Source organism: Eucyclogobius newberryi, unplaced genomic scaffold, assembly GCF_026437365.1.
Source record: "Eucyclogobius newberryi isolate DKJ021-1_F unplaced genomic scaffold, fEucNew1.0.hap1 SCAF_15, whole genome shotgun sequence".
Lineage (NCBI taxonomy): Eukaryota > Metazoa > Chordata > Actinopteri > Gobiiformes > Gobiidae > Eucyclogobius > Eucyclogobius newberryi.
Genome location: NW_027315779.1, coordinates 1,458,203 through 1,482,255, shown reverse-complemented (window position 1 = coordinate 1,482,255; position 24,053 = coordinate 1,458,203). Strand labels below are relative to the sequence as shown.

The following is a 24,053-nucleotide window of genomic DNA, read 5'->3' as shown; positions in this document are numbered from 1 at the left end:
CCTTGATTGTTTGCTCGTTCATATTTTAATGCACTCACAAACTGGCTTTACAAAACCGTGACTTTGTAGCACTACTTTTCAACATAATTTCTACTATAAATGTTTCAAAACAGTCTATAATACTCTAACTTCATATCAAGTATACAACCCACATTGTTTGTGACCTACGTTAGGTTCAAATGTTCCAGAAAAAGTTTATCATTTCACTTTTACTGTTTATTTTGAAGAGAAATCCTTGTGAGACTCTGGTGATTTAATCCCGGGATATACGCTAATTTAATTTAATATAACCTTTTCCGTGACCTTTCTATTACAAACCATTTGCTCACTGTTCAGCTTGTTATTTCCAATCATTTTGACCGTACACAAATGCAAATTGCACAGCTAATCTTGACATTTACTATGCAGCATTTTGTAAACATGCAGCAAACCTTAACGTGATTGTCCATTTTCAAGCTTTAAATCACATTTTATATCACGTCCAATGAATCCAAGAGCTGTTTACAGTTTGAGGCGTTAAAGACCATCAATCGTTGCATGATTTGGACACGCCACGATATCGCTTCAGTCTCCAGGGGATACAAAAATGAGTATACTGCTGATGTGTTCCCATTTAGAGCATAAAACTACCCATGTAAACATTACATGGCGCATATGAGATTACGCAGGTGACGGGCCTTTACATGTGAATCTATTTTTCATCTGAGGTTACGTCGGGCATAATGTTCACCGCCATCACCAGCTGAGCACCACGGACACAACTGTGAGGCACCAATTTGCATCGCAGGCCGTCTATGTTGTCAGCCATTTGCATTTTACAGTTGTCGTACAGTTGTTACGCAAACAAAATGGCAACCTGGGAAAGTAAAGCGATGTATCAACAAATCATATTGCGATGGAAATGCAAAAGTTTATTGTCAAAAATAGAAATTCTAAAAAGCAAAAGAGGTGATTAAAAATAAAAGATAGGTGCAGTTCATTCACTTTTCTCTTCGATTACAGACACGTTTTGGCACATTTCTGATGAATTGTCATGACATGCTCTGAATTCTTTCATTTTCTACCGAAAAATAGTTTTGCTGATCTACAATCATAAAACTGACTACGGTAGAATTATTTATCACTTCCATTAAAGGCTGTTTGAGCCAAACCAGTAATTTTAATAATATATTTGTGAAGAAACACTCAATAGTTCTGTCAAGTACCTCCCGAGCATCAGGCATCAAAGCGGCATCGGAATATACAAGAAATATACAAGAAATGTACTGGAACGTTGTGTAAAGTGTAAAAGTAATAAACGCAACATGGGCTGACACAATAAATAATGTTGCAACAAACTAAATGTATTGCATTGTATGGCATTGCAACACCAAATTATTCCATTTCTAAAATGAAAATGTGCGTTTTTAAATAAACAGGCAGATTGTATTGATTACTTTTATTGAGTCTTAGTCTTGATTTTGGAAAGTTTTAAGTTTGAATAGTAAATTAAGTAAATTAATGATAAAAAAAAGAGTATTAGACAGATTTTCCAGTTTCAAAATATTCAATACAACTGAAATTATTGTGTAAAAAAAGTACATTGAAGTATTGATATTGAAGTAATTATCAGCCATATCACAACTGTTTCAGATATCATGCCATTCATTTATTCATTTTTATTCATTTTGTTGTACTTATTGTACTTACTTGTAACATATTGTACTTTATTTTCAAATATGTGTCAGTTTCTTTAATATTCTGCTCCAAAACATGATGAAAATACTTATTTAGTCCTATAAAAGTAAATATTTCCTTTTGCCTTTTTCCCTAGAGTAATGTTCTTACAACTTTTCAAAGGAAATCTCCTTGTGACGTAAACTATGGTAATCTCAAGAGAGTTTATTTTAGGACAGTCAAACACACACTCTGTAAAGGGTCCAAGCTGTCGTTACGAGAATCTATATTTTTTGGGTTCAAGACAAGAATATATTTAGAAAAACATCCCACCAAAAATGTACGTACAAAGTGGTTTAATCTCATTTATGATTGTGCTTTTAAAATTCTTCTTCTTATTAAACAGAGTGTAGTGTAGACAGTGTAGACAGTGTTGTGTAACTGCTCCTTTCACAGCTTTGACACCTACACCAAAAACGACTTCAGACGCAGTGTCCAAATGACCACAGCTTGACCAGATGACCAACAGAACAAAACAGTATTATCAAAGTCAAAAGGTTAACATTAAAGTTAACGGCTTAAAAAGTTCTCCAAAATAGTAATAACAAGCAATTGCCCAAACCAGAAAGTATTCTTGCATCACTTATAACAGATTATACATGTGCAAAGATTTATAGAGAGTTTTTAAGTGCCACAAAGTGTTGGTGTTCACCTCGCATGCCGTGGCGTTCATCTCGCATGCCGTGGCGTTCACGTCGCGTGGCGTTCACCTCGCGTGCCGTGGCGTTCATCTCGCGTGCCGTGGCGTTCACCTCGCGTGTCGTGGCGTTCACCTCGCGTGCCGTGGCGTTCACCTCGCGTGCCGTGGCGTTCATCTCGCGTGCCGTGGCGTTCACCTCGCGTGTCGTGGCGTTCACCTCGCGTGTCGTGGCGTTCACCTCGCGTGCCGTGGCGTTCACCTCGCGTGCCGTGGCGTTCACCTCGCGTGCCGTGGCGTTCACGTCGCGTGGCGTTCACCTCGCGTGCCGTGGCGTTCACGTCGCGTGGCGTTCACCTCGCGTGCCGTGGCGTTCATCTCGCGTGCCGTGGCGTTCACCTCGCGTGTCGTGGCGTTCACCTCGCGTGCCGTGGCGTTCACCTCGCGTGCCGTGGCGTTCATCTCGCATGCCGTGGCGTTCACCTCGCGTGTCGTGGCGTTCACCTCGCGTGCCGTGGCGTTCACCTCGCGTGGCGTTCACCTCGCGTGCCGTGGCGTTCATCTCGCATGCCGTGGCGTTCACCTCGCGTGTCGTGGCGTTCACCTCGCGTGTCGTGGCATTCACCTCGCGTGTCGTGGCATTCACCTCGCGTGCCGTGGCGTTCACCTCGCGTGCCGTGGCGTTCACCTCGCGTGCCGTGGCGTTCACCTCGCGTGCCGTGGCGTTCACCTCGCGTGCCGTGGCGTTCACCTCGCGTGGCGTTCACCTCGCGTGCCGCGGCGTTCACCTCGCGTGGCGTTCACCTCGCGTGCCGTGGCGTTCACCTCGCGTGCCGTGGCGTTCACCTCGCCTGCCGTGGCGTTCACCTCGCCTGCCGTGGCGTTCACCTCGCGTGCCGTGGCGTTCACCTCGCGTGGCGTGGCGTTCACCTCGCGTGCCGTGGCGTTCACCTCGCGTGTCGTGGCGTTCACCTCGCGTGCCGTGGCGTTCACCTCGCGTGCCGTGGCGTTCACCTCGCGTGCCGTGGCGTTCACCTCGCGTGCCGTGGCGTTCACCTCGCGTGCCGTGGCGTTCACCTCGCGTGGCGTTCACCTCGCGTGCCGTGGCGTTCACCTCGCGTGCCGTGGCGTTCACCTCGCGTGGCGTTCACCTCGCGTGGCGTGGCGTTCACCTCGCGTGCCGTGGCGTTCACCTCGCGTGCCGTGGCGTTCACCTCGCGTGTCGTGGCGTTCACCTCGCGTGCCGTGGCGTTCACCTCGCGTGTCGTGGCGTTCACCTCGCGTGCCGTGGCGTTCACCTCGCGTGCCGTGGCGTTCACCTCGCGTGCCGTGGCGTTCACCTCGCGTGGCGTTCACCTCGCGTGCCGTGGCGTTCACCTCGCGTGCCGTGGCGTTCACCTCGCGTGGCGTTCACCTCGCGTGCCGTGGCGTTCACCTCGCGTGCCGTGGCGTTCACCTCGCGTGGCGTTCACCTCGCGTGCCGTGGCGTTCACCTCGCGTGCCGTGGCGTTCACCTCGCGTGCCGTGGCGTTCACCTCGCGTGGCGTTCACCTCGCGTGCCGTGGCGTTCACCTCGCGTGCCGTGGCGTTCACCTCGCGTGCCGTGGCGTTCACCTCGCGTGCCGTGGCGTTCACCTCGCGTGGCGTGGCGTTCACCTCGCGTGCCGTGGCGTTCACCTCGCGTGCCGTGGCGTTCACCTCGCGTGCCGTGGCGTTCACCTCACGTGCCGTGGCGTTCACCTCGCGTGCCGTGGTATTCTCGGGTGCACAAAGCGCGCCGTCTCGGGGGTCGTTTGTTTCAGATTGCCTTGCGAGCGTGTCGGAGTGCTTAAAAACTCGGCTGTGTGAAGATTGAGAGTTGAGTTTGTAGTTAGTGGGGCATCGGGCTGCGGCTGGGCTCATGTGCATTTGTTTCGTTGGCACTTTGCCTCACATTAGAGAAAACGATGCCTCTGACAGCGGAGGAGATTCTGTTCCAGTGTTTGTTCCAGTGCACCAAGGAGCAGCTGCTGGAAATTGGCTCTACAAACTGGATATGGAAAGGAACCGACTTAAGGAAATGTGAAGGCCATATTTGTTCATTTGATTGAGGCTGGAGTGTTGGAGGATAAACCACGCGTTTCGGGTTCTGCTGCAAATGCTTTGGGATCAGGTCAGGCTATTGATGTTACAGTTTGAGATTGAAAGAGTGAAATTGGAGCAGATTAAAGAGGACCAACAACATGAGGAGGTCCGGTCCTGCTCTGCATCTTGAGATAGCTCATAAAACACGTTTGATGTCATTGGAAATGTGCATTTATTGCCAAAATATCATCTTTATATCATTCTTTGCTGTTACAGTATTAGTGTCGAATTAAAAGACATTTGAATAGTCGCAATAAGCAAAGCGCAAAGATTGCAACCATTTCAGTCCCAACATCACGTCTTATTCTGTTTAAAACTTGCTGATCTCGTTGTTTATCATCTACAAACATGTTCAGAGTCATTGGATTCTGGTTTTAGTTTGTTTTATGCTGCTGGACGTGTTAATCATAAAACTTATAAAACTTACAGGACATTGCACTCTTTGTTAGAAAATCACAATTACATATTTTGCAGGACTCGTTCAGCCAGTATTACATCTTTTTGCAGCCTGGTTCTCGTTCTTCCAATCATCTTCTTACATAACTTCAGGACACCTCCACACAAAGACAGATTTTCCCCCTGATTTTCTTTGGCAACGTGCTTTCCATAACACGTGCATCATGTGTGCATTAGGATTCAAACAGAAGGCTACAGCCCCAAATATTATGCATGAACCGTAATTAATATTCCGTTTGCTTCGAGCTGCCAAGAATTAGCAAAAGGTGGGAGGAGTGGTGTGGCTACAGACGACTGCCTGCCATGTGAATACAACGTTACATGCATCACTTTATCGCCTACTGAGAGATACGATACCTTTGCAGATCGCGTGGCATGTTCCAGGCAAGGCATTTTGTACATACAGTCATTCAAAGTGCTTTCCAGAACAAGAAAAGATGCATTCAAATCACAATACAAACCGGCAAAACCATTATAAATTTGACTTTAAAAGAAACGAGTGCAGATACAATTCTTTCAGTCACACGTGCAGCTAAAAATAATCGTTTTTGCCACAATTCGAACTGTTGAAAATTGATAAATGCTTGTGTTTGAAAGCAGCGTGCGTTATGGGCCTTATGTACATTTTTAAAAAACATGATTGCACCAAACTACAGATTAGAGAGCGTTGACAAATTAACAGAGAACTAAAGCTTTAAAATCAATAACTAGTATAGTATACCACCAGGAGAACAGGGCAAATCCTCTCTAAGCAGTACAAAGAAAGGACTAAACCAGGTCACCCATTCACTGAGAACCCCTTTAAATAATTATATGTACCTTTTATTAAATTTATTCTACCAATCTGCGCTTAATTAGCCAGTGATTTCCGATGGCAGCAGTTCATTACCGCATCAAAGGCCGGTTTTCTGCCTCAAAAGATGAACGCGCACAGTTCAGTGGTGGAGCTGGTTTAGATTATACACTTATCCTCAGTTCAAGAGAGTTACAGGCATTTGTTTGAAATATGATGTCATTATTGTCATTGTGAGAGTTTGAATACATAATTATATATTTGTGTTTGCAGATATTGACCAAAATAAGTGCATTTGGTTTAATTGTGCGAAAGGCAAATGCCACTGGTAATGGTTCCTCGCAGTATAAATTAGTACAGTTAATAAAGGGGTTTGTTTGTTGCAGCTCTCTGGCTTTATTGCCCCATGAGGTTTCAAAGGGAAATGTCAGCAACTCCATTGAAAGAAAACTGGAAGCATAATTTTAGGGAGTTTTCATTGTCATCAATCAGGGGAGGGCTGGGGAATCAGGTGAAGGAGCAGACTGATTGTAATCAACCATTTCATTCATCTACAACGTACAGAAAATGACTCACTATCCATTTTGACTGAAATTGTTTTGACTCAGCGCCCACCCGCCAATCAGAAGGTTGGTGGTTCAATTTCCACAAGTACGTGTTGGCATCACATACTTGGGCAAGACACTACACCCACCTGGCCAGCAGAGGTGGGAGATACCGTATTTTCCAGACAATACGTCACACTTTTTTACATAGTTTTGGCAACTTATTCTCCGCAGCGCCTTATAAGTGATATTATTGTTTTTTTCACACTGGCAACCACAAGAGGGCGCTCTAGGCTCTGAGTGACGCAGAAGAAGAATCTGCACGTCCTCCGGAGTTTGTGGAGTTGTTTAGAAGTGACACAGAGGAAGAAGAATTCAATGGATTTAGTGATTTGGGGTAAAACTGATGCTTTGGTAAACATGTTCGCAAGTTCTTTATGCTATAGTTATCTGAATAACTGTTAATACCAGATACACAGTTCGTTGTCTATTTTGACACTGTCGATCATGGGATCCTCTTACAGAGACTAGAGGACTGGGTGGGCATCACTGACACTGCCCTAAACTGGTTAAGGTCCTATCTGGAAGACAGGAAGTACTTTGTTGAAATTGGTAGCTGTGTCTCAGACCACATGACCCTGACCTGTGGAGTGCCCCAAGGGTCAGTCCTGGGTCCCCTTCTGTTCAACCTCTACATGCTGCCGTTAGGTCAGTTGATACGCAGTGAAAATGTGTCCTATCACAATTATGCAGACGACATTCAGATCTATGTTTCACTATCGGCAGGTGACTATGGACCAGTAGATTCACTCTGTCACTGCATCCAACAGATCAGTTTGTGGATGCAAAACAACTTTCTCCAGCTGAACTCAGACAAGACTGAAATCATCATCTTTGTTCCACAGAAACAAAGAGAAAGTGTTAGCGTCACCTCCAGAGTCTCGCTCTAAAACCTACAAACCAAATTAGAAATCTGGGGGTAATAATGGACTCAGACTTGAACTTTAATAGCCACGTCAAATCAATAACATCAGCAGCTTTTTACCATCTAAAAACATTGCCAAAATCAAAAATATAGTGTCAAAACCAGATTTAGAGGGACTTATCCATGCGTTTGTCTCCAGTAGATTAGACTGTAACGGCCTGCTCACTGGCCTCTCCAAACGAGCTGTAAAACAGCTGCAGTTCATCCAGAACGCTGCTGCTCGGGTCCTGACTAGAACCAGGAAGTATGATCACATTAGTCCTGTTCTCAGGTCTCTGCACTGGCTCCTGTGGCTCAGAGAATAGACTTTAAAGCAGCTCTGCTTGTGTACAAGTCTCTCCATGGCCTAGCACCAAAGTACATCTTGGATATGTTAGTGCCATATGAACCATCTCGGACTCTGAGGACCTCAGGGACCGGCCTCCTGCTGGTGCCCAGAGTCAGGACAAAACATGGGGAATCTGCATTTTAGTTTTATGCAGCTAAAATCTGGAACAGTCTTCCTGAAGATGTGAGACAGGCTTCTACTCTGACAATGTTCAAATCTAAGATAAAAACAGTTTTGTTTAGCTGCGCATATGACTGAAAGGATTTTTTCTTTGCACTCTTCTCTTTTGTTTGTGATTTTATTAGTTTAGAAAATCAGTTGGATTGATCATTTTTAATTTAGTTAATTTTATTGTATTTCTGTAATTTCTTTGTGATTTGAATGCATTTTTCCTGCTGTGTGAAGCACTTTGAATTGCCTTGTGTATGAAATGTGCTCTACAAATAAACTTGCCTTGCCTATGCGTCATGTAGCTGAAGATGTTTTTTTTCTTCTCTATTATGCATGTTTTTTTACTGGTGCGACTCATACTCCGGAAAATACGGACTTTATGGCAAAAATTATAATATCGCATAGTTTTTTTTTGGAGATATGTAAAATTTTAATTTAGCATATATTGTCTTAATAAAAACAAGCCAAAATGACTACAACCAATCTGATTAGAAATAAAACATGCAAAAAGTAATAATAAAAAGTAATATTCCTACGCATTGTTAATTATGGCGTACTTTCACGTTTCATGCAACACCCTCAAACAAAACAATTACGGGCACGTTTTAACACAATTCTAACGGACTGCCACAATCGTCTGAATCTCGTCATCGAGATTTCCTTTTTTGGCAGTGTCGCCCACCACTTCTTGCCTGTGCAAATGCAGTGGTTGTTGAGATTGGTGGTGGTCACAGAGGCTCAGAACGGCAGCAGCAGAATTAGGTTATCAATTGTAGCCATTTGTTCAGCGTAACCCACTTAGAGGGCCTGTACTTGACTTTTAGTTCTTCTACTTTAGGGTAATGCCTTTTGCACCATTTTACATCGTAAGAAGCAGCTATCGGTGAAAATCTTGAGAGCCATAAGTAACTCTACTTTGCCAGTGTTCAAATCTAAGCTAATAACACTTCTAGCTGCCTTGCCTGTTTGTATCGGGATGTTAGTGCATCCCTCCCAGTTACAAAGCACTTGGAAATACTTTGTGTACAAATTGTGCTCTACAAATAAACTATCTTGCCTTGCCAACATGAACAGGTAATTTGATCCAATCAGAGACTTTGTGGAATGGGAACAGCTCATGACTTTCCCGGACCGTTGTTGCTGTCTTAAGGTGAGTCAATGCAGACATCTTACACTGTCCGTTCAATTCTCTTTGGGCAAAAGGAAGTTATCCCATTAAGGGAAAATGTAACGATGATTGATATTGTTTCAGTTCATCAAGTCCAACCCTACACGCAGCACAAATCTATTTCTCCTTTAACGTGCAATAAACACTGGGACACTTACTTGTAGATCGTGTCGTGAAAGACTTTGACTAATAATGCAGATTTCTCATCATGTCAAGGTAAAAAACAAACGTAGCAAACAAGGAAACAAACACACGCGTCATTAAAATACACAAGAGCAAACAACAATGAAATCACCGGAGCACAAATTGCCCCGTAACCATGGAATCAGATACAAAGATAATTCGACGACACAGAGGAGCGACCTTGAACGTTGCTGTGAGCACTTCGTCCAGGTTGCTGCAAGCGCCGACACTTCTTCAATGAAATAATAAAGACGTGGAGGAGAAATGGGTTTGGCGGTGGAGCACAGAGATAGCATTCTGGTGTAGCGAAAGCCTGGTGTTTTGACAGAGAGCGTCCCCGGACTGCATTAGGACCCATTAAGTTCCATCTCGCCACACTATAGCACCAGACCCCAACACATGAAATCTTCATTGTGCTATTCAAGGCTATTTTGGACGGCGCGTGAGATGGGCCCCGGGAAGAAAGGCAGTTCCATGGTCAGCGAAGATGACATCGGCGTTTTCAGAATGTTGCAATTTATCGAAGAATATGAGGTGTAATAAGACGACCTTGGACATGATGAGCGGCCACAACAGAATGATATGCAAGGGATATGAGGAAAGAGCGACTTCGATAGCGAATCGTTCCCAGCGCAAATTTGGGAAAGTGCTGGACACATTTTCCAGCCATTAGAGTTCAAATCGCATCAAATATCAATTGGAGAAAACTATATCAAGTCGAAATGGTTTATTTAGACCTTTACCTGCTTTAGCAATAATATATTTTAGTCTTTCAGTCTCTCCGATGTTAATGCTCCTGGAGGTGTTGACAGTCCCTACTTCAATAGCGTATCTCATTCTCAACCACAACGGCAAACCGACTTTCTTGGCCCACAAACGTTGCTTATTTGGAAAAGTGCTGGCAAAAAAATTGAGCGATCACATTTTGGGCTTTTTGTCAATCTCAATGAAACCGTTACGCCAAGTTTTTAGATAATTGTGATGCAGAATGTACTTCTCTGTTACCGTGCACTGCCATTTCTGACAAATGTTATGTTGACGTTTGAGAAAGGATTGAAATATGAACTAAGAGAGTTACATGTTTGTAGCCCTCTAAAGAGCAGCCATTTCTATTTACAAAAACTCTAGGCAACAGGATATTCTGTTGTCCATATTGTTTTTTTGCACTTTACTTTGCAGCCCTATTCCAAATGTTATGTTGTTTGTGTTTGTATTAGTTGTGAAATCAGGTTACATCTTAAATGGAGGCGTATGTATGAGTGGCCCAGCAGAGATGGTGCAGATATACCAACGTGTTTTTCCGTTTGCTGCAGTGAAATTATCTACATTCCTCTCACAGAAGCGCTGGCAGGATATGGAAATGCAGTGAAGAGTGGCAGATCAAAGCCATGTGTTCTCCAGCGCAGCCACATCTGAGCAATTGAGCTTATCCAGTACCTGGGGTCCGCCGGGGCCCGGCTAATGCCTTTGCAGCTTCCGTTTGTTTTTCATGTGTTTCCATCTCCTACTTTTGAGCAAATGTGGATGCAAACAGGGGACGATACACAGTTTTCAAAGCAGACCGCACAACAGGTTTTTATAATATAGTTGGATTAAAGGACACATAATGCATTGTTTGTGTTGTTATTGGCCTTTAAACCTGCTCTTGACCATCTCTACTTTGCATCTCATGTTTTAGAACTTATTATATATATATATATGTGTTTCTATACATTGAAAATGACATGTGACTCTCCATCATCCCCTCCATCTTATCTTATCTTATCTTATCGTCATGATTTGTTAGAATTCCATCTACTGGCAGCAGAGGGAATTACGACCGTACAGGGGGAAATAAACAAAACATTGCTTGTCCAGGTATGCTAATGTAAGCACGCAATTGTAATGGACACGATTTGAGGCAGAAAATGCTCAGAAGAAGTCTGACAATGATTTGTAGACTTAAAAGCAGTATAAAACATCTCAGCACTTTATTATGATGTCACAAGCCTGGGGGAATTGGAACTGAGTGATTTTGTAAGGCTCAGAGGGGAAAGAACTTACTAATACAACTCCAGGTGATGTTCTTGAGGAGAGAACAATGTTGGTTAAAAAAGTACATTTAGCTTACGTACTATGTGTTCATTAATTCTACAAAATGTGGTTTATCATAGTTGACAACAGGACTGCACTATGTATAAAACATGCTAAAGTTGTGTTGATTAGACTTCTACAAACAAGCTTTAAATGCATCAGATTCTTGCTTCTTAAAAGTTTTTTTTTTTGTTAACTGCTTGTTTCCATTGAGCTACTATTGCTCAATGTTCCACGGTATGGCATCAAAATGATCTATAAACAGATATACAGGTCAGATCTGTTGAGAGGCAAGCCTGCACACAGCCAAAATACATGTATTTTAGCAACATAATCTAATACTGTGGTATATTTCAGATAAAGCAATAACATCCCCATGGAGAGATGCGGGTGGCCCACCAGAAAAGTTACATAGTGCACCTTAAGCAATTCATTTTCTCTATTGTCAACTATAATACTAAAAAAATACTTAATGCCCCTGACACAATAACGCGATAAAGCAGGATAATTCCAGTAAACCTTTATTTTAATGTTCACTCTCGTTTAAAAAGCTGCAATAAAAATCAAAAGCAGAATTAAACACTCTTTTCTATTTGAATGAGTCATAGAAGTTTACTTATTCGAGTCTCTGCAGCTCAAATCATAGCGTAAATAACTCAACAAATGGATAGAAAATGTACACACAATAAACTTTAAGAGTCTCAAAAAATATAATTCCAGCTATTATTACGATATAGTAATTGTCAATTAAGGCCAATATGCAAACTGAATCCAATTATTTCCCACACTTATTCAGTGCTGGTGGCATATGAACAAAGATATAAAGTGCTGTGTCATCTAACGTCCAATGTGAGTGAAAAGAATAAATCTGAAAGTGTTTTCTGGGTTTGTAAAGACCTGCATCGCGACAAATGCACAGTCCAGAATGAGGGTGAGGAAACATTGACCAGGACAAATGCAAAATCGATATCTAATCAGTCGTAAGTTAAATAGTAAGCAGTAAATGGTTCTTGCTTGGCAGTTGAGATTTGTCGGACAATTATTGTGGCAAACATCTTATTGAGAAGAGTTGAACAAAGCAGCCGTGAACACTGTGGACTTACAATGTGACGTAACACAGTCCGCTATTGTTTCTTTGCTGGGGATACTTTGTTTATTGGAATGTGGGGGTTATAATTGAACATATTTGTGGAATAAATACCAGATTGGGCCGATTCAGAAGTCAGAACATGTTTTTTGGCTGCAGTTTTAGCAGTTTTGTACCGTGTGTACATGTTCAGATCCCTTAAATTGACTTAAATACATGTTTGTGTATCGTGATGACAAAAATCAGAAGATATTTTGATAATATAAAAGAAACAAATGTGTCAAATGTGTCTTTAAATATATAAACTGTGCTGTTTATTGTGATACTTGATGTGAAAGAACTGTATAATTAGCCATAAAAGTGCACATTTATCCTTGTTTGAAAGACACATTTGCACTTTTAAACACAGATTTTTATTTTTTTTAACCCTGGGAAAACTGGGATTAACCACAATATATCATTAAATATGATTAGTCTAGTTGAATTTGACAAATACAAGCAGTCAGATAGATGAAAGTGATATAAGAGCCCCATTTAAAGCTTATATATTACATTTTTTGTTCACGTACTGGCAAATGATAATTGACATTTAGCATTTTTGATGAAACCAAAATCTAATTTAATCTTGATACATACTTTTACACAAATCATGCTTTTCTTTTTTTTTTGTTTTTTTTGTTTTGCTAATTCCTCATGAAACTCAATCGTGCTACTGTAGGTCCATGGAGCTGGATATCAGACTGAGAGTGAAGCCCAGACTCTTCAATAAAAATCCACTTCAATAACACAGCCATCACTTTATCTGAGCCAGAATGTACAGCGCTCTCCTCTTACACTAATGCACTGAGAAGAACAATAACACGTTAGAGCGGGTTTATGAAAATACCCTCCAATCACCATCATCTTCTGCTGAGCGCTCATCACTTCATATCAGGAACTGAGACTAATAAAGGAACCTCATCAGTGATCCTACTGTTAGTAATTGCACAATATTATTGCACCTACGGCAACAACACAACACACTCCACCAGAGACGTTCTGCAGGAGCGCAGTCTGATTTCCCCAAAGGTTTGTCTACAGAAGAAGTGCTTTGTTTTTATTGTAAGCAAATCAAATATTCACTTTTTAAAAAAATATTTTGTGGATTTGATCTTGGGTAGAAATTTTTTTATTTATTTTTAAAGAATGTTATATATTTCTCTCGCTAATTTCTGGTACATATTAAAGAACTAATCGTTAGCAAAAGAAGCTTGAATAACACGTTTTTTAAGTTTTGTCCAATTGGACTTTACCTGGACAACAGAGGGATTACACACAGACTTGTTTCTATCTTGATTTTAATTTAATCTGCACCATGAGATCAACAAATACATCTAAAAAAAACTGTTTCCACTCATCAGCTTTTCATTTTCGACACTGACCTTTTCTGCTTTGCTTTAACCTGGACATAACAGAGTCGAACGCAAAAGGAAGTGTAATAAGATCAGTCAAAGATGGCGTCATATTGGTTTCCATGGCCCGTCCACATTGGAGCATGGTTAGAATATTTTTTTCTGCATTACTGCCTCAATTCATCAGCGTGGCGTTGGCTGAAGTGGAGCAAAGCAAATGTTTTAGGCGCTTTGAGGGTTAGAAATTCTCCATCAGCTCGGAAGTGCAGCACCAATGGAAGTAGCTCTCACACAGAGGGGGCGTGTCTTTACCAGATCATAATATAAACACAGGCAAACGCATGGCAACCTTTAGTAACAGCCTGAATACACGGTGCCGTAAATGAAACTAGACTCAGGCAAATACAGGAATAAACCACCTCTAAACTGGGCTGAATAACTACTAAAACACAACCTTAACTTAACTTTAATACAATAATGAGACACTCACGGATATCACCAGAAGCAGATTTATGTACGACATTTCAGATACACCGAGAGAAACCGATAAAACCAACCCATTACTTTTGTATTTTATTTATGACCAATTACAGTATGCAAATGTGATGCAAATGGGGTCCCGGATTTATGTGCTGCTCCATATTGATGCTAATAAAACCAGCCTTGGGTTCAGACAGCGGCACCTGCAGAGTTCCCTCCTCCATTCTGCCCGGCGACCTCTGGCACAAACAGATTTCTATTTACAGGCGTCACTCAGGCTTCTCTCATCACACAGATTAGCTTCCGTTGGCACGTCTCAGTCACCAAAACAAATGTCACACCAGGTACAACGGAGACGCCGCCAAAAGAAAACAGACACAGTGTTTAAAATCTGGATTAAACCTGATCGTACAACCAAACACAACCACTGTTACTACGACCAATGATACTAATACTAATACTAATACTAATACCAATACTAATGCGAATGAGCCAGTTGTAAGTGTTTCACCAGTTCTGACAGAGAAGGGAGTAGGATCTGTCCTGCACTGTGGGTCTCCTCAAGGTCTCTACTGTGAACCACAAAACCCGAAGGTCAAAGAGACTGTAAATAATACATTATTCAAAATATTCTCTGTCTAGAATACTTCTTTCATCATATTTAGACCTTAATTTGGTTAAAAACATGTTAAAAACCTCAATATACAATAAAAAAAACATTTTTCTTTTTACAAATTTCAGTATAAGTGCATTTCTTTTAACCTGCTTTAACTAAACGATCTCCCCAACGCAGATATGAGTTAATGGATTTATATGCAATACTTTAATACAAAATGCTGCAATAATCCATACAATAACTCATGATACACATTTGAAAAACATGGCAAAGCTCTCTGTACTGCTTGAATAATGCAGCTTTATTCCATTGGTTACAACTCATGTGCAAAAGGACAATCAAAAATGTATGAATTGTTATGAGTGATCTTTGCGACGGACACAAGATATAAATCAAAGTACAGCCTTTCGTCAATCATACCCAGAGCCATTAAGTAGCATTACATAATATTACATTCGCAGATATGTTAAGCCCAACTTCACTGACAGAAGGTGCTAAACGAGGGCACTTTTGTATTGTTGTCACGGTTTGTCATTCTTCCCACGTCTGAACTTTCCTGCTCTCACGACAAGAGAAAAGTGCACTTAATTCACACCTTTTTGACTCCACCAAAACATCATCTTTCTGACCTCGGCAACCATTTCGACGCAATATTGTGGATTCAAAGATAATTACTGTAGATCATCATCTTCCGCGTCATATTCTGCTGTTTGTTGTAAGTAAATACACTTTTTTTGTATGGATCTTTTCACAGACGTCGTCACTAAGTGCTTCAGTAATACAATTAACTTCAATATACACTTCATTACGAATGCATTGATTCCATAAATATCGAAAAACTATAAAGAAAAATAAAGCTTTTTAACATTGCCTGTGGGTCATTGTAATTAAAATGTTTTCTCCAAAGTTCTAGAAGCTGGAAAGAGGTGGCGTCTCCTGAGTTTTGTGGCGAGGAAGTGATAATGACCGTGGAAGCACAAGGGCCAGACAAGTAATTAAACTCAGCACGTGAATACTTGCTTTGGTTGCAATTAACTGTGCACATCGGTGTGGGTGAGAGACGTGGGCAAAGCCAATTTGTAAAAACATTTGAAGAGGAATGATTTATGTATATTGTTCTGATAGGGACAGGTACAAGAGCTCGTGTTGGGCTGTAGTCGACCAAACATATGTCCTGACTTAAAATAAAAGCTATAAATAAGCTCTCAAAACGATTAGGCATCTCTAAGTATCCGATTTGAACTCTACTCGCAAAACTACGATGGTACAGGAGTTCTCATGGCCTGAGTCCTGTGAAAATTGTGTCTTGTCACATCCCTTGAAGTCATGTGATTGGTGTGACGCCTCGCAAAAAAATAACTGAGAAGAAAATACCAAAAAAGACGTTTAATACATTCCAATTCAATCAAATGAACTGTTGATTTCAAGTAAACAAGCAAAAAATTTGAAGAAAAAAACGATTGCAATCATGCATGATACAAAAAGACTAAATAGAAACAGAAGAAACCAACTATTGTGCTCAATTACAGATTCATGTGAAATGTATTAGCAGCAGTTAATAGCTATTCTCGACTACTTCATAGCCATGTCAGGAACTCAATAGAGACCAAGAACCCTGCCATATTTCTAGTCAACAAAGGTTTCGTTTTGTACCACAGAAACATTATCTGTAGAAACGATTGTGCTGTAAATGATATCATGCGTCGATATAAGTGTTCAGACGTCGCTGCCCATAGTAACTGCCTGTGACTCACGGTGGCATATTTTACAGGCAGGATGCCAGGGGCCTTGAGAAGTCTTATGCAACAGTCTCATACATGAATCACTCTTCAAACTTCAAACGGAAGCTGAAGACGGTCTGTTTTCTTACTGTGGAAAAGACCTGTGCTTCTTTTGGCTCTTGGAGGGCTCTGTAAATGTACTGTTCCCACACGTCATATGTCATAAACAGACGAAATACAGTTAACGTAAAGGATAAAGCACTGACATGGAGCGGGTACGGTTCGGCCCGGACCGTTCCACAACATGACATTAAACTTATCTTGCATTAATCACAGCATGCGTTCTCTTCAACTCGATCTGTGGCATCACTGGCTTGTCTCTATGGAGATAAATACCTGTGGAACACTCCAGGCAAAGCAATAACATCATCGTGGACACAAGCAGGTGGCTGACCCTCCACCAGAAAAGTGGAGGGTCAGACAGTAGTCAGTTGTAGTCATCTGGACTCTGTTTTGACACTTTTTCCAGATGAATCTTTTTCTACAATGGGACACTCCTGGACGAATGAGGGGTCACGCCGACATCTTTAATTCCACTTGTTTTATATCTAGGTCAGTTCAAGTTTTCATTATCAGTTTTGACTGTTGAGCCCAGAACACAACAGTAATAAAGCCAGAATTATGGTTCACTTTATAACTCTCTTCAATTCATTCTTTGCATTTGACCCGTCCTTCACTGAGCTCGGCATGGTCAGGACTGCTTTAGCTGTGAGACTTTACCGACTGTGCCTGTTTTGGGTTGACAGGGGGAAACCAGAGGAAACCCCACACCCAGACACGAGGAGAAACATGGAACACGGAAAGGCCCAGGAGTTGACCCTGGATTCTTCTCGGTGCGAAGCCAGAGCTCGAGCCACTGTTTATCTAGGCCTGGGGCCACTTTGCGACACATAAAACAGTAATTGTGAATCGCCTGATGTCCCAGCCTACTTGTGTTTCCTTTACTTCTTTGAGTGGTCCATACAGTATATAAAACAACATGCCTTCACTCACTTCCTCATTGTGTGTCAGGTGCAGTAGAGCATAGCAGGATCTCCCCATGCACATCCTATTACAAGTCTGTCAGGTGCAACGAGATTACTCACGCATGTCGAGTACACTACATACAATTAAGGATACAGAGACCTACTACAAACAACAACAACAACATCATCATCTTGGTTAGGCATGGAGCCCTGAGGCAGCCTTCAACTTGACTCTGATAGAGGGAATCTGATTTATCTAAGTCCATATTTCAACCTTAAGCAGGAACAGTAGCTGGAATTCACTGCCTGGAAAGCAATTTGTAACTGGAGAGCAATGGCAAAAATAGACAGGTAATAAAGGGTTCTCTCTATGGCAGTGGTTCCCAGTGCTTTTGCCCCGGCGACCCCTATTTTACCATTGGATACGTTGGCGACGCTGAAGGACAATCATCTAGTAGAACGATAATGATTATAAAATAATATAGGGCTGCAATGATTAATTGACTAAATGTGACAAGTTGACCTTAAAAATATGATTGTAGTCATATTTATAATAAAAATAATAATTGTCTGGACAAAACAAACATATGCAAGAAGACAGCGGCATTATTCAATCAAAAATGTCTAAAAAGAATCATAATTTGGGGATTTTCATCAATAATACACTTCAGAGACCTTATTTAAACTTTCATTTGGTTGACAATTGTACAATAGAAATACTCGTTTGACTCATCAACTTGAAAAAATAATCAATGGCTAGTCAGCTACAAAAATACTCGTTAGTGAAAGCCCTAAAATACTCTATAGAAGCAATAACATGCCATCCTCATCCTATCACTGAAAACTCACACATTCTGGCCTGGACCACTTATCTCAGAACCCCTGCGGTCCCTCTGAGAATATCTGTGAACCCAAAATTGCATCTTGACCCCCAGGTTGGGAACGACTGCTTTTAAAGCTCACGTTGCCTGCCATTTTGGATTTTCTATTATTCCCTTGCAGCATGACACTATAAAACACACGTTTACACCAAATGACAGTGCATTTCACCCGGACGTGCCGCGCTCATTTCAGCCAGAGATGAGGAAATGAGGCTGTGGGAGAAGACACTTGCCTCACAAAGACATGCAGCCTTAGCAGAGTCTCCATGTAGCCTTAGCTTCCCTCCACTTAGCCTCCAACACCACCATGCTATTTGTAACGGCGAGCAGATTGCACAGAGAGACAGAAAAGACATTTAGCACAATAATCTGCCCCGACACGATCAAAGACTGGCTTAATAAGAGCTGGCTAATGAAGATGTGCACAGTGATGTATCATTGAGAGGCTGATGCTCAGTTGCGTCTGTTAGGCTTCTACTGAGGCCAATAACAAATCCAAACAAATGCATTACGGTCCATCATGACATGGATTGAGGATCCGTACATGTTTCCCCCCTTTAAACGCAATCTCCCGCCGCGATTATTGCTCCAAATGCCTTCGCAGGAGCTTCCCAAACGAAGCAACACACACACAAACACACACACGCACGCACACACACACAAACACACACACGCACGCACACACACACAAACACACACACACACACACTCAGACATATCAAGAACAACCATCTTTCTTTTTTTGACAGAAAATAAAGACAAAGACGTGATCCCTGCACCAAGCGTCAGTCTTAAAGCTCTTACCTCGTCGGAAGATTAGCGGCGATAAAGACCCAAAGAAGCAGCTTGAGTGGAAGAGACGGCTTCGCCATTGCTGTCGAGCCTTTAGACCGGGCTAAATTTGGAGAAGCCATCGACAGCGACTCGTTCGTTTCCCTTCTCCTCCTCCTCCTCCTTCTTCTCCTCCTCCTCCTTCTTCTCCTTCTTCTTCTTCTTCTTCTTCTTCTTCTTCTTCTTCTTCTTCTTCTTCTTCTTCTTCTTCTTCTTCTTCTTCTTCTTCTTCTTCAGCAGCAGCAGCAGATTCCCGTCTCTCTCGTCTCAGCGCGTTCCCTCCTCGCGACGCATCACGCGCGTTACTCTACAGCGGAGGGTCTGCAGCCGGTGCCGACGAGACCCGAGAGCGGCGGCGGCGGCGGCGGCGGCGGAGCGAGGGCGCCCTGCGTGTGCCGTGTCCGATCAAGCCACGGACGCGGATCGATGCGCGCGTGCGTCGAGATTCGGTGTCGCCCGGTGTTGTTGCGTGCGGCGCGCGCGGCTCTCCTCTCCTCCGTTTTTTTTTTTTTGTTGTGTGTGTGTGTGTGTGTGATCGCCCCCCCCACTCGCGCGCTGCTGCCGCTGGCGTCGCGTCGCGTCCGGAGCGAGAGGCCCGATCGCACAGCTACGCGGCCGCGGTGAGAAGGAGAAGATGCTGCGGCTGGAGGGATAGTAATGAGCCAGTGTCTGACGGCGCGCGGAGGGAGAGGATCAGGGGGGGGGGGAAAGCAGCCCGGGAGTTTGAGGCTGAGCGCAGATTAACGCGGGGTCAGGGAGCCGCGGATGCACGTTGCTGCAGCGCGGATCAACACATGCGTGGTTCCAGTCTGTGGACGCGCGGCTACAGTGGCAGGGCATCCGGGGCTGAGTGGTCATTGTAGACGATGTCTTCAGCCGTCACAATAATGCCATAGCCGCACGTTGAAACAGACGTGTTGTGCTGTTTGTCCAAAGCATTTAACTGTAGAGCATACGTGGGTCATTCTTTTACATTTTGTTCATTGTAAACTGCATTATTAATCTAAAACAGCTTGTTATTGAAATCGAAATAATAATAATTGCTATTTCTATCTGCACTACATCTGTAAATTAAATTGTCTACATAGAAAGTCTATTTTTATTTTTTTATTTTTTATTGCATAGCAGATTTAAATATTTTTTTTTCTTTTTGATTTCGTATAGGTTGTTTTATCATTGTTATCTGTTTTATGTTGCACCGAATCACCAAAGCAGTTTCCTATGTTTGTGAATTCTGTTCATTGGCAATGGCAATAAACCTTTTCTGATTCTGATTCTGCTATTGGAGGTAAGTATGTGGGCGGGGATGAGGGGTAGGTGAAAACGAATTGTCACAATGAGAGAAGACCGTTGTAACATAAAAGCTCATAAAAGTCTGTTTCATGTCATTTCATGTCATTTTTTCACAGCAATTCTGCTATTGAAGACTTTAGAAATACCCGTTAAAAAGACATTTACAAACTATTACAAACACATAACTTTGTATTCTGAAAAAAGGGTCATCGCCATTTCTAAGAGAGTCAGGGACACTCTATAATGTGTCAAATCCTCTGCAACACTACATTGCTAGTCAAGATGTAAGCTAACCGCATAATCTAAATGTAGTACTAAGTTACGTCCTTATTTTCATGTCTGTAATAATAATTGATTGATTATTAATTTCATATTTAATAAAGCATAAACAAATACTTGATTCAGAATGAACAAATAGCTTATTAAGTATTATAGTCATTTAAATAATACCTTTTATTAAGTAGTTTCTAAGCCTGAAGCATTCTTTCTTTTAGACTTTTAGACAGGTGAGGAGAGTGTGAAATGGGGGATAAAAGAGAAGGGAAATGTAAATTGTCAGAGTCGGGATTCGAACTCACGACACTGCGGCCGGCTGCACTTGGAGCCTGGCACATGTGCTTTGTTCATGCTCTATCAACGCTAATAAAGGGGCGGTTATTTTAAATTAACCTATGGATTTAACATCATGTAACAATATGAACAATTATATACAAGGGTAAGAAGAAAAAAAGAGCTGTCCGTCAAATCTAAGGGTTTCAGGATGATGAAAAACCAGGGCCGTTGCCATAGCGATCAACAATTTAATACAAAATATCATATTTTCAATGGGAGAATGTCTTCAAAATGTCATATTTAGTAGGAAGCTGAAACCCACGAATAAATAAGTAAAAATATAGTGTGTTTTAATCCAAAGGATCCACGTCATGTTGTGGTTGCCATGGTGACCTCACACACAGAAAACCCTCTCCTCTCTCGCTCTCGTTGTCTCTGCACCGGCTCAGAAACATCTCTATAATTACACCAGTGGTTTTCAGGTGCGCCGTCTGCTTTTGTACAAATGTATTTAGTTTCCTTTAAATGGGACACACAGGCATGAATCCAGTGCGGTCAAGCATTCAGCACCACGGACAGCTCAATTAGTCTGCTCGGCTTTAGGAACCAGCCATCAGCACCAAGGACAGCTCCCGCCAAATTGCCGCCACAGTGAGAGAGATATGCCACTCAAATGTGAGGCAAGTTTTACCACAGGAGGAAAAATATACATGGTGTTTACTCTAGCAGATCTTTGGAATAAAAGTAACACGTTATAATATAAAGGGTCACAGTCATAGCGCTATTGTACCCTCAAGGCACTAAAAGCACTGTGCATCAAGGAACCACCCATCCACACGCTCATTCATTCACCAGTGTACACAGACACTGGAGGCAGGACGGGATGAAGTGTCTTGCCCATTTACACAACAACAGTTTTAAGGTACTTCTGCCCAGTAATAATAGCTGCCAAACTAAGAGAAAATGGAAGAAAACTCAAGTTTATTCAAAGTGATTGGTTTCTGATGCCAACAAAACATAGCCCCAATGTTTGATAAGTTAGTACATAGATACGTTTTGACTGCAAAAGTATAAGACAAAAAAACAAAATAATAGAAATGAAAAATGATGTTTGCCCATGTGCAGAAAAATGTATGTGGAATGGTCCTGTATGTCATTTATTCATACAGAGACAGTGTACAATAAACATTGATCAAAGGAAATATATATTGTTCCAGGTTATATTAGGAGAGGCTAATTTCCGACTGTAATTCTTGGGCAGGTTGATTTAACAATTAACAGATTCTAGAAGGTGATGGATTAATGACCGTGCCACCATACGATATCACACACAAGTTAAATAACATAATGAATTTAGAACATTAGTGGTCCCGCTTTTGGACCATGCATGTGACATCATCACATTCACCACTATCCTCTAATGAGAAAAGACACTAGTTAAAACATTATAACAAGATTACAAGAAATACACAGCAGATGCTTGTGCTTCAGTATCTAGTAGTATGTAAAAAGTAAATAAAATAGTTATGCAGTAGCCATTAGAGTAGAATTGTATTCAAGAAAACTATTGTAACTGGTTTCAGATGCAGGAACAATACAACATCATATTGTGTCGGGAATGAAAGGATGTTCACCTTAAGGGGGAGTGAACACTGACTTAATTGTGCTGAATCCTCTGCCAAAATATGTATTCAAATTTAGGAAGCAGAGACATTGTTTTTTGTTATATTATGCCTTTTTGCAAGTCCCTTGACACATCTTGAACTGGCTCATGTATCCTGGGGTTTGCATTGTCCTTTGTATCCATTTCAATACTCTTATGCAAGTATGCAAATGCCTTCGCTCGTTTTGGTGGAGGGTAACTTTTCTCCAAGGACTCCTTCAGGGATGTTTGGGGAAAATACAATATAAAATACAAAATGGCTGCCTGTCCCACTATGACTCATAAATTACTTTGTTACTGCCGTTTAACCCCCCTTCCTGGCTTCTACATATCTTCATATACACACACTACACATTCCTCGTTACCTTCAGGGACATATAAATATAAATGAATAAACACAACTGCAACATGGATACAAGCTTGTGCATAATGGCTGTTTACGTAACTAGTCTAGTCCAGTGTGGTGTGTTCAAAGTGGGTCACATGCTCAGCCGCAGCAGAAGCAGCAGCAGCCCTGACCCAAGGACATATCACATCTGCCAACTTTCCACCACCGTTCCTCCTCCCCTCTGCACACAAAGCTCAGAAGTTAGGAATAATTAGCGAATATAAAAACCAAATGTTACTGTCAGCACTACATAACCTGGATGTGCTCAGTGTAATAGAGACGGATGAGAATGTGAAAAGATTGCCTCGTTTTCATGTCTTGCCACTTTTACAGTTGGACAATTGGCCTTTGTTGTTAAACCAATCACCTTTAAGGCATTTGTATATATTCTTCTTCATCCATCTGCTGTTCCAGTCGTGTGATACAGCTCTCTTTAACTTTACAGCAGCAAAACCAACAACCACCACTATTTAAATACAGGGGAAATTGAACTTTAAACAACATGTGTGGCTCTGCACATCTATTCATCAATTCAAAATGCAAAGATGTGGTGTTAAAGCAGTGTGCAAGCAAGGAAACGGATCTGAACTGCTGTTGTGTTCTGTAACGTGTGTTGTGCAGATCAGTGTTTCCCAACCAGGGGTTCAGGGACTCCTGCAGATACACAGCCATTTACCAGGAGGTACTTGGAATTACATCTGAGTGGACTGTGGACAGAGTCACGGCCATTCACAGAGAGAGAACCTTTAGTCACTACATAACTACCGTACATGCTGGAATACACTGACAGAAACTATTAAACAGGTCTTTGAATTAAAACAACTTTTTATTCAAGGATGCTCTTAAACAATTATTTATTTTTTTACACATTCTGTTTTTATTCTTTAAATAAACATGCCTTGCCTAAAGTAAATTCTCTAATGTAAGGAATGTTGGTCAGTCACAT

At 41.8% G+C, this 24,053-nt stretch overlaps 1 protein-coding gene across 2 annotated transcripts in view; it reads right to left on the bottom strand.

Moving 5' to 3' along the window:
* gabrg2 (gamma-aminobutyric acid type A receptor subunit gamma2) overlaps positions 1 to 19,447 on the bottom strand; it is a 101,316-nt gene extending 81,869 nt beyond the window's left edge. The window contains exon 1 of one of the 2 annotated variants that reach the window (XM_072445692.1): positions 19,185 to 19,447. In XM_072445692.1, the coding sequence (XP_072301793.1) occupies positions 19,185 to 19,294 (110 nt within the window). In that variant the 5' untranslated portion in view covers positions 19,295 to 19,447. The remainder of the gene's footprint in view (positions 1 to 19,184) is intronic. The other variant, XM_072445691.1, reaches the window with a different exon arrangement.
* Between the last annotated feature and the right edge of the window lie 4,606 nt (positions 19,448 to 24,053).